The sequence below is a fragment of the Pelodiscus sinensis genome, chromosome 2, assembly GCF_052426305.1.
Source record: "Pelodiscus sinensis isolate ZL-2025 chromosome 2, ASM5242630v1, whole genome shotgun sequence".
Lineage (NCBI taxonomy): Eukaryota > Metazoa > Chordata > Testudines > Trionychidae > Pelodiscus > Pelodiscus sinensis.
Window position 1 is genome coordinate 217,948,779 of NC_143053.1, and position 20,675 is coordinate 217,969,453.

The 20,675-nt window shown below is 46.2% G+C and overlaps 1 protein-coding gene across 4 annotated transcripts in view; it reads right to left on the minus strand.

Moving 5' to 3' along the window:
- CFAP69 (cilia and flagella associated protein 69) overlaps positions 1-20,675 on the minus strand; it is a 59,626-nt gene that overhangs the window by 11,367 nt on the left and 27,584 nt on the right. For all 4 annotated transcript variants that reach the window (XM_006114447.5, XM_075922404.2, XM_075922402.2 and 1 more), the window contains 7 exons: positions 19,246-19,364; positions 16,797-16,915; positions 14,241-14,322; positions 13,426-13,618; positions 6,796-6,933; positions 3,883-3,959; positions 3,262-3,459 (listed from right to left, as the gene is read on the minus strand). In XM_006114447.5, coding sequence (XP_006114509.4) covers positions 3,262-3,459; positions 3,883-3,959; positions 6,796-6,933; positions 13,426-13,618; positions 14,241-14,322; positions 16,797-16,915; positions 19,246-19,364 — 926 coding nt within the window. The remainder of the gene's footprint in view (positions 1-3,261; positions 3,460-3,882; positions 3,960-6,795; positions 6,934-13,425; positions 13,619-14,240; positions 14,323-16,796; positions 16,916-19,245; positions 19,365-20,675) is intronic.

Below are 20,675 nucleotides of genomic sequence, written 5' to 3' on the forward strand. Positions count from 1 at the left end.
GGAAAATTATAATTATGAGAGAAATAGAAAGACCTTCTGGAGACAGGAAAAAGAAAAATGCTGCATGTCCCTCCTAGTGGAAAGGAAAAAAGGAGAAGAGGTCTGTCCTACTTCAGGAATAGAGAGGAAGAGAGAAATTGAGATTATCGAAGTGTTGATGGTGAGGGAGGTCATCTACTGTTCTCTTTTTGAACATACTGGATGGGTATCAAAGAACTGCTTGTCTTGAAGAAAATAATGGCAAGTAGAGAGGACCTTTTGGGGAAGAAGGTGATGCGTGGAGGACAGATCTTAGAGGCAGATCATAAGTTCAGAAAAGCAATCTAACTTTTGGATATTTATCCAGTTCCAACTCCTTTGAAGCCCTGAATTAAGATACTCATATTAAAAACATTCTAAAAGCTGCCAGAATAGACATATAACTCAATGGGTCTGGGCTCTCATGGCCACCAAACCTTCATTTTCTTTGAAGATCTGGCCCAGGACTTTCTTTTTTTGAATGTTGACAGCCAGGTACATATTTAAATTTAATAATAAAGTAGTCAACTTTTTTACATTATATGCACTGTTTTGGGGAATTAATTTTTACTGTGATTATCTTAATTTTAAATTTCCTGATTTATTTCAATTTATAAACTAAACATTGCATTACCATAGCTCATAGATGAAATGTAAACAGACAACTCCCTACCTACATAGGCTAGAACTGTTTTCTTTAAGAAAAGTGCCAACAGAACTTTGGAACATTTGAGATGGCCCTTTAAGCTAGAACTAGGCCAATTTTCCCTTCCCCCAAGTAAAAACAGTTTATTCACCAGAAAATGCAGTTTCTATAGTGACCGAAACTTTTTGTGAATTTGTGTCTGGTTCACCAAATGGTTTAAACTGAACTGAAAAAGCCAAAATATTTTGATTGAAGTAGTGAAATGTTTGGTTTTGGTCTGAAAAAAGTTCATTTTCATGTTTAGGCCTTTTGACAGAAGCAAGCAAAAAAGATTCTCAAAACAGGAAAAGGAACAGTGGTGCTGATGCTTCCCTTATAAACTTTATCCCAGTAAGCAGAGCACTCATCTGCGATGTGGGAGTCCTGCGTTCAGTTCTAGCCTCTAACTGATGGGAGAAAGGAGCTGAACTAAGGTCTCCCAAAGGGTTGCCAGTTGTCTGGTTTTGGAATGGAACGCCGAGTCAAAAAGGGATCCTGATGGCACTGCTGACTGGACCATTAAATGTCTGGTTGTTGGGGCTGGCAGGCTCCCTGCCTGGCTCCACATGACTCCTTAGCTCCTAGGCAGAGGGACAGCTATGGAAACTCCATGTGCTGCCCTACCTCCCCACTCCAAACTCTGGCTCCACATCTCCTATTGAATGGGAAGCGTGGCCGATGAGGGCTTCAGGAGTAGTGCCTGCAGGTAGAGGCAGTGAGCAGAACTGGTTGGCCATGCCTCTGCCTAGGAGCCAAAGCACATGTCACCGCTAGGGTTGCCAGGTGTCTGGTTTTGAACTGGACAGTTCAGTATTTGAGCTTTCTGTTCAGGAAACAAATTGAGAAAATATAAATGAGAAAATATAAATGTCCGGTATTTTCTAAATAAGATGGAATATAGATTGTTATGTAATGTCAAGTGTGTCTGGTATTTTTGTTGAAACCATCTGGCAACCCTAGTCTCCGCTTGCAGGGAGCTGCCCAAGGAAAGTGCCACCGAAAGCCCGCATTCCAGTCCTCTGCCCTAAGCCCCTTCCTGCACTCAAATTCTTTCCCATCACCTGATCCTCCTTCTGCGCCTCCAGCTTGGAACCCACTCCCACACTTTGAATCCATTAGCCCTAGCTCGAAGTCACCTCCTGCACCCCAAAGCCCTCATTCTCATCTCCAGCCCAGAGCCTGAACTTCCAGCTGATGCTTTCACCTGTTCCTGCATTCAACCATTTGCCCCAGCTCTACAAAAATGAGTGAGTGAGGGTGAGGGAGAGTGGATAACGGAGGGGTGACAGAATGGGGGCAGAGCCTTGGAGAAGAGGTGGGGTAGGGGTTTTTGGTTCTGTATAATTTCAAAGTTGGCAATCCTAGTCTTATTTATTTCAATTGCGTGCTCTGGCCATTGGATTAAAACTTATAAGGGAAGCACCACCTCTGTCTTTACCTCCTCCCACCATTTTGTGAATCTTTTCATGCATTTTGATAAAAGCAAACAGATAAAAGCAACCCCTAATTTTTGGGGGTTGAAATGTAATGTTTTGTTTTTACATTACTGAAACATTCAGAAATTGCCAATAAATATAAAAAAATCCATTATTCATCCCAAACTGTATGGCTATGTCTAGACTGGCAAGTTTTTCCGCAAAATCATCTGCTTTTGCAGAAAAATTTGCCAGCTGTCTACACTGGCCGCTTGAATTTCCGGAAAAGCACTGACGATCTCATGTAAGATCGTCAGTGCTTTTCCGGAAATACTATGCTGCTCCCGCTTGGGCAAGAGTCTTTTTCCGAAAGACTTTTGCACAAAAGGGCCAGTGTAGACAGCACAGTAGTGTTTTCCACAAAAAAGCCCCGATCGCGAAAATGGCGATCGGGGCTTTTTTGCGGAAAAGCGCATCTAGATTGGCCACGGACGCTTTTCTGCAAAAAGTGCTTTTGCGGAAAAGCATCCTGCCAATCTAGACGTGCTTTTCTGAAAATGCTTTTAACGGGAAAAATTTTCCGTTAAAAGCATTTTCGGAAAATCATGCCAGTGTAGACATAGCCTATTAGTTTTACTACTAATCATGTTTCAACTCAATTTTGGAAGACTGTACCTCCGCAAATATAAATACAGTCCTTACAATTTCACTATGAGAAAGAGATCTATTTGTGATGGTTGTTTTACAGTTATTATAATCTTGACCTTATCTCTTGTGCATAAAACGAGAGACAGACTTAAACATAGTAGCATGACTATTATTTTGATTCTACCAGTGGTGATACATTACACAGTTGTTTCTTCCATAGTGCTGTTGCTTTCATTAATTAAATAATTTCAAAATTATACAATACTCGAGAAATGCTAGTTAATTACAAAGTTATATAATACTTGAGAAATAAAATTAAGTTTTAAAAAAATAGTTCACTTTAAGTACTTATGAAATCTAAAGAGACTACCTTAATGAAAATAGATGTGACTTTCAACTCTGTTAAACAAAAGAAACTTACTAATATAAGTAGTCAGCAAAATAATGGTATATTGAAATAAAGGACTTTTCTTGTGTAAATACTTCATGTCTTACTTTGGAGTAAACCTTTTCTTCCTCTTGGAGTTCTTGGTGCTGCTGACTTCCAAGCATTTCAGACTGGAGATTGGAAACCATCTTTCCAACATTTTCTGATGCCTCTGAAATAACTTTCAATGCTTCCTCATCTGGAGTGACTGGTCTGAACTTTTCTTCTTTTATCTCTGCACATATTTCACTCCAGACTTCTCCAACCTTTGTGTTAAAACACACAGAGACTATTTTTTAAAAGGCTGATGTTTAGTTATGAAAGTTCCAGTGATTCAAAATACAATCCACATATCCTTTCCTGTTCTCTTTGTTGTTAAGTTTTATTCTTCAGCGTGCTTACATAGCCCTTGTCTTCAGAGAATTGAAAGTTGAATAAAGGTGTGAATCTGCAGCCACACCCTCTTTTGTGGTATGAAACTGTCTTATGTAGGTGCATAACAAGTTTCCATAATGTGTGCGTGCACAGGTTCTCAAGAAGAATAAATCAGAAAAACAAACTTTAGACAATTGTGTGTTAAATCTGATTTGCAATTATCAAGGATTTCTTCAGCTGTAACACATTTTTTTATCTTGTATTTGTTTTGTGTGTGTGCAACTGAATTTGTGACATTTAAAAAAAATACTTACTTTAAAGTCAAGATATCGCTGTATGACAGCAAGTGTGACAAAATCCTTGGCAGACAAACCAGGCAAACTTTCAAAACCTAAGAAAGAATTGTTAATTATTATCTAGATACGAATGACATAGATTTATTTTAAAACATAAAATAATACATGTTAAGTGTGACAAATGTTATCAAATGCAAAAGTGATGTCACAAATGTGTATACTGTCTTCACCAAACACTTTTCTAATTTTGTCAGTTATTTGTGCTGGCTTCTGGTGATAAGCTAACTACTTCTCCTTAATGAAATCATTCTGTTTTAATACTTTACTTCTGGGTGTCCACAAAACCTTCATATCACCTGTACTGCCACGGCTGATGTTATGTCTTTGCTATTTTTGTGTGGCAATCAAATGTCCTCTATTTAAACTATGTCAGATTCCATAAGGGATAGACATAGCTCATTCCTTGTTTCCTTATTGAGAAGCACAAAACTGTGTCTCTAATAAAGTGATGAACTGTGAAGGAGCAGAGCTATTTAGCTGAGAAGTAGCCAACAGAAGAGTCACACTACAGGGCTTTTGGTACTTTCCTTTCAAGGATTTGTACTGAGAGCCTCTTCTAACACTTGAACTCAGTCGTGCAGACAGAAGGACTCCAGTATTTTATAAAATGTTAATAAGAATAAATGTAAACAGAGAGGGTGGAGGTAATGTACAGCTACTAGGACTTTGAACTCATTTTTGTTCATGGATGGTACCCAATTAATATAATTCTGAATAGTTCAGATATTATATTTACTCAAATCTCATTATAAATTTCACATTAGAACATAAGAACGGCCATCCTGGGTCAGATCAAAGGCCCATCCAGCCCAGTACCCTGTCTGCCGACAGTGGCCAATGCCAGGTGTCTCAGAGAGAATTAATCAAACAGGTAATGATCAAGCGATCTCTCTCTTGCCATCTATCTCCACCCTCTGACAAACAAAGGCTAGGGACACTATTCCTTATCCATACTGGCTAATAGTTATTAATGGACTTAACCTTGTAGCCTAGCATTGTAGTATATATTTATTAGAGCATGTCTTACCTCATTTACAGTTTTAAAGCATTTTATGACATATAGCATGGCAGGAAAGGAAAAGCTTAATCACTACTTTTTTTGGATCTGCCATATCAGACAGAAAAGTAAATATATGACAGATTCATTGAGAGATATGCCACAGAGCTTTAAATCTGTAAAAAAAACAAACAAAACCAACCCCTTTCCATTTATGTATAATCCATTTCCATGTTATTTGTTTCTCACATGTGTTGTGAACTACATAAGCAGTACATAGATGTGTGTGTGAATCATAATTACATAGGGTTGACAGGAATCTTGAGAAGTCATCAAGTCCAACCCCCTGTGCTGTGGCAGGACCAAATAAACCTAGACCAGGCCTGGGCAAAATATAGCTCATGGGCCTGATCCAGCCCTCCAAGCTACTGGATCTGGCCCGTGGAGGCAGTGGGGAGCCCCAGGCAGGCTCCCCTGCTTGCCCCGGAGGGTGTTCAGAAATGCGGCTGCAAGGTGCTCTCTCTTTGAGTCTGGAGAGGAGGGGGAAAGATTCAGCTGCTGCTCCCACCCCCAGCACAATGCCATGGGCTGCTTTCTGGACAAACACTGGCCAATGAGAGCTGCCTGTTTGAATAACAGGTAGCCACAAAGCACAACCCTCCTGCTCACTCAGGGTATGTCTACACTACCACCCTAGTTTGAACTAGGGTGGTTAATGTAGGCAACCGAAGTTGCAAATGAAGCCCGGGATTTAAATATCCCGGGCTTCATTTGCATATTGCCGGGCGCCGCCATTTTTAAAGCCCCACTAGTTTAAAGTTCCACGAGGAGTACCGGTAGTTCAGAATAGGAAGCCTAATCCGAACTACCTACTCCGTGCCGTGTGTAGCTGCGGGCACGGAGTCCAAACTAGCGGGGCTTTAAAAATGGCAGTGCCCGGCAATATGCAAATGAAACCCGGGATATTTAAATCCCAGGCTTCATTTGCAACTTCGGTTGCCTACATTAACCACCCTAGTTCTAACCCCCTCAAGAACATGGCCAAACAAGCAGAAACATTTTAAGCTCTGCAAGCCTTTAGCTTGCCTGGAAGAGTGCTAAGTCCCCGCCTCTTCCTTCTCCCAGCAGGTTCTCATGCAGGGGCTCAGTGACTTCCACCTTACTGCGCTTGCCTGGGAACAGATGCTGCCCAGGAGTGTGGGCATGAGCCTGGGTTGTGTGCAGCACTGCTGTGTGTTTCCCTGACCCCATCCTTCTTAGTGGTGGCTTGCAGAGGCAGGTTCTCACCAGGAGACTTACCAGCCTGCCTCTGGCACCTTAGCCCCTCCCTTCCCCAACCCTCTGCCCCACACTCCTGCCCTGCTACTTCATATGCACCCATACCCCCTCTCAATCTGGTACCCCATCTCCTGCCTGAGATCACAATCCCCTCCTATCCCAGAACCCTGCACCCATGTTCCCTGCCCTAAGTCACAACCAACTCCTTCACCCAAACTCCCTTCCAGACTTCATTCTCCCTCCTGCACCCCAATCCTTTACCCCAAGCTCCCTTCTGTACCCAACCTCCATCCCAGACCCCACAGCTCCTCCATTAATACTATAGAAGATTGCGGCCCTCGACCACTTTCCAAATCTTGGGAGTAGCCCCTCCATCAACAATTATTGCCCATCCCTGACCTAGACCATCCCCAATAAGTATTTTGTCCAACTTGTTTTTAAAAGCTTCTAATGATGGGGGACTCCACACTTTCCACTGAAAGCCTATACCAGAACTTATCTTATTTTTCCCTGATACCTAGTCTTCCTGTGCTTCTGGTGAAGAAGTTCAGTTTGATGACAAATTTGAAAATTGGGGAGCAATGTGTACTTCTTACCTAACTTGCATAATATAGAATAAATTTTTGCCCTCATGTTTTCAGATACTTCCATGATAGCAACGCTAGGACAGTTGGCAGGCATTGGGATCACTTCTTGCTGTTCCTGGAAGCTGCCAACTAAAGGTTTCTTTGTGTCTAGTAATTTCACAAAACACACATACAAACAAAATGTTAGCAAGTGTCAGGTTACATGTTATTAAACATACAGGAACGTTTATAATTTCTTAAAAATAGGTTTTATGGCTTCATGTTAGCCAACTATTATATACTATACGATATACTGTACCAGTATATTTCACTATTTATCCTTGCTCACCTCCTCCAAAACTGGGGTAGTGGTATCTTACTTAGTGTATACCCACACAAAACTGAAATTGATCTGGTGTGCAATAGGGCAGAATTTGGGACAGGAAATGCTGATTAATACTGATAACTACTTGTGACGATAAAACTCTCGCTTTCTTACTATTTCACATTTGCTATCTATATACCTTATTTGCAGAAAACTCTCAGCATTAGCTAAAACCCACTTCCAAGTATACTTGGAAATACAACATAAAACTCTCCTTAAGGTCACAGCTGTTATACAGCTGCAGAATGAAGCTCTTCAACTGTCAATCATTACAAAGGAATGGACAGTTGAGAATATTAGTAATTTTTTTTTTACCAGATAATGAAGCAAATGCCACCTAGTGGCAAACTTGTGTAACACAATGAACACTTTATGTGTCTCAGAGGAGTAGCTGTGGGTATGTCTACACTACAAAGTTAGTTCGAACTAACGGACGTTAGTTCGAACTAACTTTAATAGGCGCTACACTAGCGCTCCGCTAGTTCGAATTTGAATCGAACTAGCGGAGCGCTTAGTTCGAACTAGGTAAACCTCATTTTACGAGGACTAACGCCTAGTTCGAACTAGCTAGTTCGAACTAAGGGCTGTGTAGCCCTTTAGTTCGAACTAGTGGGAGGCTAGCCCTCCCCAGGTTTCCCTGGTGGCCACTCTGGCCAACACCAGGGAAACTCTATGCCCCCCTCCCGGCCCCGGACCCCTTAAAGGGGCACGGGCTGGCTACGGTGCCCGTGCCAGGTGCAAGCCTGCCAGCACCCAGCTAGCAGACCCTGCACCTGGCACGGCACAGAGCCCCCCACCCGATGCCCCCCAGCCCACCCCCTCTTGCCGGGACCAGGCTGGCGGCTCCCGGGAGCTTGCCCTGGACCGCAAGAGGCGGGCACCTTCCTGGGCTAGTGCGGACATCGTGGACCTCGTCCACGATCTCCGCACTAGGCACAGGAAAGTGGCCGTCTAGGGCAGGAGAGCTGCCAGCCTGGCCACCCAGGACCAGGTGTGCATGAAAATCAAGGGGGTCCACTGAGACCCCCGACCCTGAGCCCTGAGCTTACAATGGCCGTACTGGGTCAGACCAAAGGTCCATCTAGCCCAGTAGCCTGTCTGCCAACAGCGGCCAACCCTAGGGACCCTGGAGGGGATGGACCGAAGACAATGACCAAGCCATTTGTCTCGTGCCATCCCTCTCCAGCCTTCCACAAACTTTGGGCAGGGACACCACTCCTACCCTCTGGCTAATAGGACTCCATGGACCCAACCTCCATCACTTTATCTCACTTCCCTTTAAACTCTGTTCTAGTTGTAGCCTTCACAGCCTCCTGCAGCAAGGAGTTCCACAGGTTAACTATTTGCTTTGTCAAGAACAACAACTTTCTCTTACTAGTTTCAAGCCTGCTACCCATTCCTTTCCTTTGGTGTCCTCTAGTCCTTCTTTATGGGAACTCAGGAAGAACTTTTCTGAATGCACCCTCTCCACCCAACCCCTTCTTTTAGAGACCTCTATCCTGTCCCCCCTCCGTCTCCTCTTTTCTAAGCTGAACAGTCCCAGTCTCTGTAGCCTCTCTTCATCTGGGACCTGTTCCCAACCCCTGATCATGTTAGTTGCCCTCCCCTCTCCCAGCCTTTCTCTTCCCCTCTCCCACCTCCTTTTCCCAGTCTCCCCCAGTTTTTTTTCAATAAAGACAGAGTCAATGTTGGAAGAAACGTTATCTTTATTTTGTACATCAATAAGAAGGGGGGCTAAGGAAGGGTAAGTGGAAGGAGGTGAGGGAGGAATGGGGTACGAGCCCCCGATGGGGAGGACTGGGCTGGCTCTGCGGGCTTCTGGGGGTGGAAGCTCTCCTGCAGCCCCCCAATTACTCCCTCTCCCCAGATGGCAGCCTGCGGCAAGTGCAGCCGGGCTGATGGCCGAGTGGTGTGATGTGCCCAGTGTGGGCACTCAGGGCACTCCAAGCCAGAACTTCTTTGCAAGCGGGGCACCCCTTAGAACTGTGTGTCCGGGGTGGGGGTCGGGACCCTTTAAGCGCAGCCCTCGGCTAGCCTGAGACAGCATCTCCATGCTCTAAGTCCTCCTTTTATGCCCTGCCGGCACTGCTTCCGGCCATCCTTAAGCCCTGTTCAGAGTCCACTCAATGTGGACTTGCTAGTTCGAACTAGCAAAACGCTAGTTCGAACTAGTTTTTAGTTCTAGACGCGTTAGTTCGAACTAGCTTAGTTCGAATTAACTAATTCGAACTAAGTTAGTTCGAACTAGCGCTGTAGTGTAGACATACCCTCAGTTAGTCTGTAAGGCCATGTCTACTCAGCAGCGAGGTGAACATCTAAACAGCAAGCCTATTATTTTGAAATGATTTTGAAACAACAGGTTTCTTATTCTGTTTCACGAGGAATAAAGCCTATTTCAAAACAGGTATTTTGAAATAGGGTGTGGGTAGACAGGGCAGCTGTGATTATTTCAAAATAAGTGGCCTCCAGGGCTTCTCACAGCTGTGCTGGTGGCCACTCTGTCCACATTCATCAAAATGTTATAGTTCCCGAGCTCCTGCTCAGAGGCGCTCCCCAATCATACCCCTATTATGAGCAGCTACACCACATCCTGGGAGGGCGGGGTCAGTTCCTTCCCCCTCCCTCCTTGTTTTGCACTCTGGGCTGGAGGGGAAGCGGGGAGGAGGAGGAGGAAGACGAGGCCAGCCAGGAGATGATGCCTGCCAGCCAGGAGGTTAGCCTGTCTCTGTAGCCGGTACTCCTCCCCGCTAGATGTCACCTAGGGATTGGATGAAGCTGGGGAAGGCCCATCAAGTGAGTTCTATTACTTTCCCTAGACACACGTGGGGAGACGGTGGGCTGTGAGGGGCTGCGTGCTCCTCACTTGGCCTTCTCGACCTGGGGATTTCATAGCAGCCTGTGCATGTGGGTACACACAGAGTGCCAGTCTATAGCAACCAGCTATATGAGACTGCCACAAAGGAAGCTTGCGCTCCTGCTCATAGAATTTCTGGAAAGGCCTGTCTTACTCCTGACTCGTGGTGGGACACCTTCCCAGCACAAGCCACCATTAAGGAGGATGGGGTCAGGGAAACACAGCAGTGCCGCACATGACACAGGCTCATGCCTGCACTCTTGGGCAGCATCCATTCCCGAAGCATGGCGAGGTGGAGGACACTGCGCCCCTCCATGGGAACTTGCTGGGGGAAGGAAGAGGAGGGGACTCCAGGAGCACCCTCCCCAGCAAACAGCATCTGCTGCTCACACACACCTCCCCCAACAGCCAACGCCCCTCTCCTCCAGAGGGTAGAAGTCCTCTCCCTGTGGAACACCGCCACTGTCAGATCCAGCGTGTGTGCAGCACAGAGGAAAGGCGAACTGCCCTGTCGCCCCTCTCCCACTTGCAGGCTCCCAGCCTGGCCAGTATCTTCCCATGCCTGCTTGTCTCCAGAGCATGGGGGTAGAAAGGCTTCCCTGGGACATTTGTGTCCCTGCAGGAAAGAGCCCACTGTCTAGGTCACAGATGGTCTTGCTCAAAGCACATTGCCTTTGTCTGAACTGAGACCTTTCTGTGTTGCCTCACACATTAGGGCTATGATTCATGCACCCTGTGTCCTGGGATGGCTGCCCTTGTTCTTCACAACTGGACCAGATGTGAGTGAGGCGTGTCCACCACCTCCCATGCCATCTTCATGACCCCATGAGACCCAGTGGCACCAGTGACCCTGGGAAAATCTAGAGAGGGAACACATCGTCTGCCTGTGTGCTCTGCGTGTTGGATGGCAACCTGGAGCTGTGCTGCACCACCTCACAGAAGTTGTCACAGAAGGCTTGGAGCATGTGTACGGTATATACTGTTGCCGCCAAGTGCCTGGTGGCTGCCATTGAGTGGTGCAGCAGCTCCTCCTCCCCCCCCACCCTCCCCACTCCTACTGCTGTTCCGATTGCCACTCCTGCTCTTACCTCACTCCTGCCCCTCCGGATTCTCCCCCTAGCTCTGCTCCCATGTCTGCCAAGGGCCCAGCACACAAGCTGGTGGGATCATCTGAAGCGGGCGCCAATCCCAGCCCCAGCCCTGAATCTCTCCTCATGCGTCCTCTGCCCTCCCAGGTTCTTTCTCCAGTTCCTCCCAAGTTATATTTACCTCAAATAAAAAGAAACAGTTTATTCTTTCAAAAGAAAGTGTGGTTTATTGTGCCTGCAGGGGAGGGGAGGTAGAGAAAGTAGGAAGGGAGGGCAGGGGAAGGGAGGGATGGAGGAGGAAAGACACAGAGGGGCAATGCAGAAGCCCCTCGTGGGGAGGCCCAGGGGAGAATGTCACAGATGTACTTGTCTGAAATCTCCCACAGGGCCTTCCGGATGCACACATCACTCTGATGGGCCTGCCGGATGGCAGTGGTGTGCAGCTGCTTAAAGGCCCCTGCAAGCTGCTCGGCCTCATTGAAATGTTCCTTCGTAGGGTCCAGGTATCTTGTGTAAGACTTCATTAGCCAGGGGAGCAAAGGGTAGGCTGTGTCCCCCACGATGCAGATGGGCATGTCCACATCCATGACCTTTATGGTGCAGTTGGGGAAAAAAGTGCTGATGTGCATCCTCTGGAAGAGGCTGGAGTTGCAAAATATGTGGGCATTGTGCGCCTTGCCCAACCACCCGATGTTGATGTTGATGAACTAGCCTCAAAGGTCCGTGAGGGCCTTCAGAACTATTGAAAAGTAGTTGATATAATTATTCTGGTTGATATAATTGGAGGACCGGTGGTCGGGGACCTGGATGGGGACGTGTGTGCTGTCAATGGCCCCCGTCCCACAGCTGGGGAAGCCCGGGGTGGCATAGCCAGCTATGACTGGGTCCATGTCACCTAGGATGATGACCTTGTGCAGCAGGATGGCACTGATGGCCCTCATTACCTGTAGAAGGATACAAACATAGAATAACAGGGTTGCCAGAGCCTTCGGGAATTCCCCAAGCCCAAGCCCCTTCCCACAACAGGCCCAACCCCAACCCCAACCCCAACATACCCCATCCCTTCAGGGCTTTGTGAAGGTGGGAGTGCAAAAGCTCTAGGGATGGTGATTCCCCCCCCCCCCCCCTCGAGGAACCCCATTCCAGTAGTTCATCACCCTCCTAGGACAACAGAGAGTGAATCATACCTGCATGAGCATGGCCCTGACGGTCTATCTCCCCACACTGAACTGGCTCCCGATGGAGCGGTAGCTGTCTGGCATGGTAAGCTTCCAAAGTGCGACAGCAACCCACTTCTGGAGAGGGATGGTGGGTCTGATGTGGGTGTCCCTTCCTCGGAGGGCAGGAGCGAGTCACTCGCACAGTTCCAGGAAGGTGTCCTTCTGCATGGAAAAGTTCTGGAGCCAGTGCTGGTTTTCCCACTGCTCTATGATGATCTGGTCCCACCAGTTGGAACTGACATCCCAGCACCAGAAGGAGGGAGTGCAGGAGAAGATGAGAGGAGTTGTGCTGCATGAGCAGCATGTGGAGAGAGGTGAGGAGGTGCCCTGAAGTGAACTGTGAGTCCTGTTCCTGCAGTAACACATGGGCAGCATGCAGTAACTGCACCAGGAGGTGCTGCATGAGGTGTAAGAACCGGTGAGTGCTCTGCAACAAGTCCAGTTCCATGGCTGGAGTGCTGCGGTGTCTGCAAGGGCAACCAGAACACGCCGTGAGATGAGTTTGCTGTCCCTTGAGGAGGCAGGCAAAGGTGAAGAGCTTGAAACATGGCTGTAGAGGGGAGCCCCTTTAAGCACAAGTCTCAGATAGCCTCAGGCAGCAGCTCCAGGAAGTGACTGCTGTCCTGATGCCCTGCCCAGAGTGCTTCCGGGGGGGCCTTAAATGCGATTCAGTCTCCAATCTGTGTGGATGTGCTATTTCGATGGACATTTATAGTGTGGATGTGCTATTTCAACATAGTATTCTGGGAGTTATTCCAAAATAGCTTATTTCAAAATAAGAGCATAGAGTAGATGTACTCTAACTGAAAAAACTTAAAATAAAACAATAAATTTATTAGGGTATTAGAGCATAAGCTTTTGTGAGCACTTATGCTCTAATATGCTAATAAATGTGTTAGTTTTTAATGTGCCAACAAACTCCTTGCTGTTCTTGCTGAAATAGACTAACATGGCTACCTCTCTGAAACTGTGTGTGTAGACATTTTGCACTTGGTTAGATGAAGAAGCAATGACACAGAAATTTGAAAAAACTCAGTTGTTAGAAGAATTAATTATTTTCTACTTTATTCAATGAAACTGCATATGGATTGTTTAAAGTCTGCTAACTCTTACCAACAATTCTTCCATTTTGATCATGTTTGACTCCTAGCTCCAACTCTTCTTGTTTCCATAAATGTATTAAAAGGCGAGCTGTGGTCTGATCTTTTTTCCCTCGCCAGGCGTTGATGTGAGCAGCAGTTTTAGGATTGTCACAAAATTCAACCAATATTCCAAGAATTAGGTTGCATATGTTCTTTTGTTTTAACTTCATCAAGGAAAAGAGAAACAATTTGCAAGGTGTTTAGAACACAAAGAAATTTCATCTTCATTGCTAAAACAGAGAAATTCTATGGCCCAAACTATTCAAAAAACCAAGATTACTTTCACAAATCTTGCATAAGCTCTTGTATGTGAAGAGTCCATAACTTTGGGTTGCCAGTAGTAAAATGCTGTCCATGTGTTTATAAAGTACCTTTTAAGGCCCTAAAAAGCAGTTAAGGACATGCTTAAGTATATCCTTATTGATTTCAATGAGACTTAATCATGTGTTTAATTTCTGTATTTTTTATATATATGTAAAAATTAATATAGCTCAGAATTCATTAAAATATACATTTGAATTTGAATTAAATAAACACTGACAATTTTTTAAAAAACAATATAAAATTAGAAACTCGTATGATATGTCCATGTGTCCTGGTATGTAGGTACAGTACTTAGAATGAATGAATTAACTTCTCTAGGGTTCACATATTATTGCATACTGATGTGATACTTTCAGGGGAAGTGATAACAAAAAAGGAGAAGTTGGTATTTGTCTATCTGTTAATCTTTGCATACCAGTGATGCAATCTTCATTAGTATTATTCTTGAATAATACTACTTACCGCCAACAAATCCAGAAGGAGACAAATGCCCTCTTTTTCGAGAAAATAATCCTCTGAGATGTAACACCCCATGACACAGCACCTTAAATGGAAATAATTTCCATGAGTAAAAATAACACCTTTCACACCATACAACAACCCAGGAAATACTCAGATAATTTACTGTGTTGCATAAAAATATAATTTGTTATATCATAGAAAGGTTACTGGGAAACAGAAAAGTGGTACAGTACCCATCACCAGGGCGGACTGGCCCAGGAATTTCCTGGTGGACCGTCCTCCGAACGGCTGACTGGAGGCTGCTGGAGGAGGAGGGGGATTGTGACGGGGTACCGCAGCCCCGCACGTTAAATTCCCCTGCGCCGCACATTGGCCACGTACAGGTAAGGGTGGGGCCAAGGAAGGGCATACATTACGTTCTCAAAAACCATGCAACAGGTGAAAGGGAAGATGCCTGGGAATGGCGTGACGTCATGGCCAGGGACTTTAAAAGCGCTCAGCCCAGAGTTGCACCGCGCGGCCCAGCTCAAGGCCTGGCACGTGGTCTGGAGCCCTGGAAACAGCTGGGGCCCGATCACTGACTGTAGCCCCACAAACTGGAAGGTAGATGGTAGGTGGGGAGGGAGGGAAAATAGGAGGAAGGGCTGGGAGAGGAAGGGGCTTGTGCTGAGGGGAAGGGGGCAGGTCAGGAGAAGAAAGGGGAAGGCACCAAGGGGCAGGGTGGAGGAGAGACAAATGCCAGGGGGCCAAGTGGAGACAATGAGGAAAAGGGCAGGAGGGGAGGTATCAGTGGGAGGAGGAACAGGGTGATGCTGGGAGAGGAGAGGGGGAGGTGCTGGGATAAGGCTTGAAAGAAGAAATGGGCAAGAGGAAGATGGGGATGGAGCAAGTCATGTATGAGAGCACAGGGGCATGAGGGTGGTGAGGGGTGGGCATCAGGGAAAAAGAGGGCAAAGGGGGCAGAGGCAGTGGGGAAGGGGGAGGCACCAGGAGTGTGCAGGAGTAAGGGAAGGTGCAGGTGCCAGGGGATTCTGGGGGTGAAGCAAAAGGGCAGACACCTGCAGGGGAGGGACCAGCACCAGAGGAGAGAGGTAGGGCAGGTGTATAGAGGAAGGTGTTGGAGAGGGGATGAGGAGGGGGAGTGAGGCTATTGGAGGAGTGGGCACAGCAGGGAGAGAAGGGCTGGTGGAAGGGGGCGGGTCTTAGGAGGGCTGAGGGCAGTGAGAAGGGCAGGAGTCCGAGTCAGGACAGCAGAGGAGGGTGAGGGGTTAGGGGACAGCAGGCATCAGGGGAGCTGATGGTGCAAGGGGAGGAGACATGGCAGAGGAGGAAAAAGGTAAAGGTTTATAATATATTTATTAATAACTTGGGTGCCACAGTAGCACATCCAAAGAAGCTACATGAATTCAGTACTGGTGCACAGCACAAAATTCATTCTGATCACGGGAGGAAACTCTTAGAGGGAACACTTCCCCCAGTCTCTCCGCCCCAAGTTAATGTCACACACATTGGGTTAATGCAATTGCAGGATAGTTGCATGAGGGGAGTTTGGTGGTGGGAGCCAAACTAATCCCTATTGGTAGGTGGATGGTGGGAAAAGTCCTTAGAGGGGTCACATGACAGCTTTTACTTCTGGTCATGTGTCCATCTTGCCCCAAGAGTGTTACCTCCAGAGGCCTGGCTAATGGGAATCACGGGGTGTGGCTAATGGGGGTCCAGAGTGTAGTTAACAGGGGTCAGGGGTGTGGCTAATTGGGGTCAAAGAGTAAATTTTTAAAAAATTCTTTGATGTTGGAAAGTGGGCCGTTCTCAACCCATTTCCCGGGCCTATTTTGATTGCCAGTCCGCCCCTGCCCATCACTTTATCACTGCATTTAAATATATCAACTTTATATTGCATGTAACAAAAAAAATGTGTTAAAAATTGATTGATTGATTGAAGAAGCCACTAATTTTAAGTACATTTCAGAAAAAAACAAACCCAACATTGTACAAATTATTTCAGCTGCTGTAGGTTAGAACAACTTAATTTGGACCTCAGCCAGTCTCAGAAACAGGGGAAACAGAGCCACTTTTTACTTCCTCAAGTTCATAGCATCATTTAAAGATTGAAACCAGTGCCTAAAGGACATCTCTGCATACCAGTGATGCAATCTTTATTCAGTACAGCTCACCACCACCTTTCTAGTTCCTCAAACCTGGGTTGATTAGGGGCAGAAACAGCTTACAGTTCAATCTATACTACTTGTACCCTGTAGTTGAGGGCAGGATGAGTTCAAAAGGTGCTTCACCTCCCACGCTGGTATGACTCCTTCTTATTCCCAACACTACACCTGTGTCGAGTTGGAGGAGGAAGTGGGTGGCCTAGGACCAAGGATTGAGCCCCAGATCTAGCATGAATTGTGTACAAAAATATTTTTTTATGATTTAGTCAAATGCATATTGAATGTTTAAACACCTTAAGTAAAAGGTCAGGAGAAGAGTAACAACCTTGCAAACATAAAATACAAGACTTCCTTTTAACAGTTACTGTTGTTAAAATATTTCCACACTTACCACAAACTGTCTAAAGTGCTAAAAAGGAGTCGGTTATGACCTAATCCGCTATATAACTTATTTGGATCCATCTTCATTAATGGAATAAGTATATCCACTCCTTCACAGCCAAACAGTTCCTGTTAAGACATTAGTCAAAGCAAATACAGGTTGAATGTCTCTTGTCTAGCACTCTCTGGTCTGGCAACATCAGTGGTCTGGCATGATGTTGATTAGCCACATGTCTACTTATCATAGGTGTGGCCAAGTTTCCTGTGGTCCTATAAAGTTTGTTTACAGTTACTAGCTCTGGCTCTCAGTATTCTGTGCTGTTATTTAGCTCTAATTTACCCCTACACATTTTCTAAGAGCCCAGCAAGTAATACAAATGTTGGTAATGCTGCTAGACCAGGGTTGGGCAAAAGGGCCTCTGCAAGCTGGATCCAGCCTGGCAAGCGGGTTGATTCAGCTCGCAGACACTCTGCCACTCCCCCACCTTCAGGCCAATTAGGGTCTGGGGGTGGAGGAAGTGCATGAAGTTTCCTCCGCCCTGCCAGGAACATGTGGTTCCTCGCAGGGTGGGTGAAGACTTTGCGCGCTCCCCCATCTCCAAATAGGGTTACCAGGTAGACCCCCCCCAAACTACCAGACACACTTGATCGTGGGGGGGGGGGACGGACCAGCTGGTGGGCGGGAGGCGGGGCTGGCGGGGGAGGGGATCGGTGGCCGTGGGGGCTGGCCGGGAGGAAGAGGGGCCAGGAAGCAGAGCGGGGGGGGGGAGAGGAGGTCGGGGGCCGGGGGACTGGATGGGAGGAGGGGGGATTGGAGGAAGGGGGGCAGGAAGCAGAGCTGGCGGGGGGGGGGAAGCATGCAGCCACTGGCCGCAGCTGGAGTCCAACAGGCCGTGCCCCCTGCAGGCGCTCCCTCTAGTTGCTAGTAGAAGCCAGGCAGGGGTGCGGGGAGTGGCTGGGAGCAACTTCCCCCGCCCGGCTTCTGCACGCAACCAGAGGCTCCCAGCTGGGAGGCAGGGCCGCGATTGGTACTGGGAGCCTCTGGTTGTGTGCAGAAGCTTGGTGGGGGGAGTGGCTGGGAGTCCCAGCCATTGCCCTTGCCCTGCCCCGCCCGGCTCTTGCACGAGACCACAGGGCTCCCAACCCCAATCGCGGCCCTGCCTCCCATTCGCTCCCCTACCCCCGCCAGGCTTCCATCCAGTGCCCAGCTGAAAATTCAGAAAATACCAGACATTGCACGCAATACCAGACAGAGGACGCAAATACCTGGCTGTCCGGTAGAAAACAAAAGGGATAGCACACCAAGTCTCCTCTGACCACCAGGGGCATGGGCGCCTAAGGGGAACCGCTGATGGGTGGGGCAAAGGCACTCTCCCCACCCACAGACCAATCATGGTCTGTGCGTGGGGAAGCAGGGAAGTATCCTGGTCCTGCCCCTTCTGCTTGAGGCCCCGGCCCTTCCAGTGCAATCTGGGGCCTAAAAAATTCTGAAAAGGCCCCTGGAAAAAATTATTGCCCACCCCTGTGCTAGACAATATGGACCTCCCATGGTCCAACAAATTCTCTAGTCCGGCATCGGTCAGGTTCTGAGGATGGTGAACGAGAGAGGTTCAATCTATACATACAAAATTTCAAAAGAAACAAAAACTACATCATGTTCTTTGTATCATGGGGTATGTCTACACTACCCTCCTAGTTCGAACTAGGAGGGTAATGTATGCATACCGCACTTGCTAATGAAGCCCGGGATTTGAATTTCCCGGGCTTCATTAGCATAAGCGGGGAGCCGCCATTTTTAAATCCCCGCTGCTTCGAACCCCGTGTAGCGCGGCTACACGGGGCTCGAACTAGGTAGTTCAGACTAGGGTGCCTATTCCGAACTACCGGTACACCTCGTTTCACGAGGAGTAACGGTAGTTCGGAATAGGCACCCTAGTCCGAACTACCTAGTTCGAGCCCCGTGTAGCCGCGCTACACAGGGTTCGAAGCAGCGGGGATTTAAAAATGGCGGCTCCCCGCTTATGCTAATGAAGCCCGGGAAATTCAAATCCCGGGCTTCATTAGCAAGTGCGGTATGCATACATTACCCCGCTAGTTCGAACTAGCGGGGTAGTGTAGACATACCCTGAATTAGTCCTGACAGTGACTAAATAGATTTTCAGTTTTTGATCCTAAATGTCCTTCTGATCTCATTATTTCTTCACTATCACAAAGCTAATTTCACTCCTTTATTTACACGATGATGCAAAACGGTCAAGGCTGGGTTCACTCAACTACTCAAAAGATCTAGGAGTAAGATAACAGAAGTAAAATACATCATCATTGAAACTAGTTGTCAGAGAACCTTTGATTCATGAGCGGTGAACTACAAACAATACTGACCTTTGAAGAGAAATGACAGTGTAATTAAAATAAAAATATATTTTTACATTTCTCTCAAAATAATGCAGTAGGATTACCTTTCTATGAAGATCATTTTCACAGAGAGTAGACAGTATAAGTAATATATCAGTCTGAATTTCCAGTACAATGGCATCTTCTTTGTCTTTAGAATTGTTTGCTAAATGCTTTAAGATATCTGGAATAGCAGACAAAGTAAAAATATGAGTGTTCCATTTTACACAGAAAAACATAATCATACCCAGTTACTTTTTTGCTGATATTTTTATAATAAAACTTTCCAATGAAAGTATTTTATTGTCTAACAGAATTTCTTTGTGCTGTACAAGATTTATCCATTGAGTTTTACAAAAGCTCACATAACCTGTAGAACTCCTGAATGAAAATCAGATGCTAACATTGAAAATTAAGGGGTAGACTATGTAGCCTTCTGGACTAAAGCCAGTGGACCTACAGGCTTGTCAACAAAGCAAGCTACTGAGCAGTAAAGCAGACATGAATCTACAGTATACCAGCTCGCTGTGCAGTACTTGTCATGTGGCTACAGAGCAGAGAAAGTGCCAGAGTACAGCTTAGTGTACAATAAACAGAACACTTAGCAGCATTCCAGTATCCATATAGCCAGTTAGAATGCAGCAACCTGGTATGCAGCAGAGTCACATCCTTACTTCCTACAAGATAACTCGTCATGCAGACAAGCCCACTTTAAGTATCAGCCGAGGATAAATAAAACCCCCACAATTTGATATCCAAAATAAGGGGAAAATCCTGGCTCCATTGCAATGGGTGTTTTTCCACTGACTTCCGTGTGATTAGTTTCATTCCAAGACATCAAACTCTTTGTCTCCAAAATAGATTTTGTTATAAGACATTGCCTATCTTCCACATCATGCCATCTTTCAATTCCTCCAATTTTGGGTTTGTTTTTAAAGTAAAACTTCTAGGAGTGCAGTAGAACAAAACAAAAAGAACTCTGTAAATAATTCCTGGTTTCACAACTGACAAAAATTAAAAGTAAAAAATAGTACAGTATAGTAGATCTGACATATTGAATTAGAAAGTGGTCTGAGGTGTAGAAAAGGACAGAACCAGAGCAGCTTTACTCTGCATTTCTCTTCCTTATTCTTCTCCTGTGACATTTATCAGATAAAAGATTTATGCATAAGGACTGCTTCTGTTTTTCTATTAAGGTGCTTTTATACCACTCTGGCAGAGAAAGTGGAGTGAAAGTGAGTGTGAGTTACATCTATGTTTATCTTAAGGTCCCTCTTCTCTGCCAGAGTACTTTAAAATGGCCCTAGTTCACATCTCTGACCCTACTCCTATCCAAGTCAATAGGAGTTATACCATTGATTTCAGGAGGCAAGGATCAGGGTCACAATCGTGCATGTAAATTATATAGGAGTTTGAATCATACAAAAAAGTAATGGGATCCACAATCTTTCAATCCTAAACCGTGAAGCACTCTGAGATTTACTGATAAAAATGC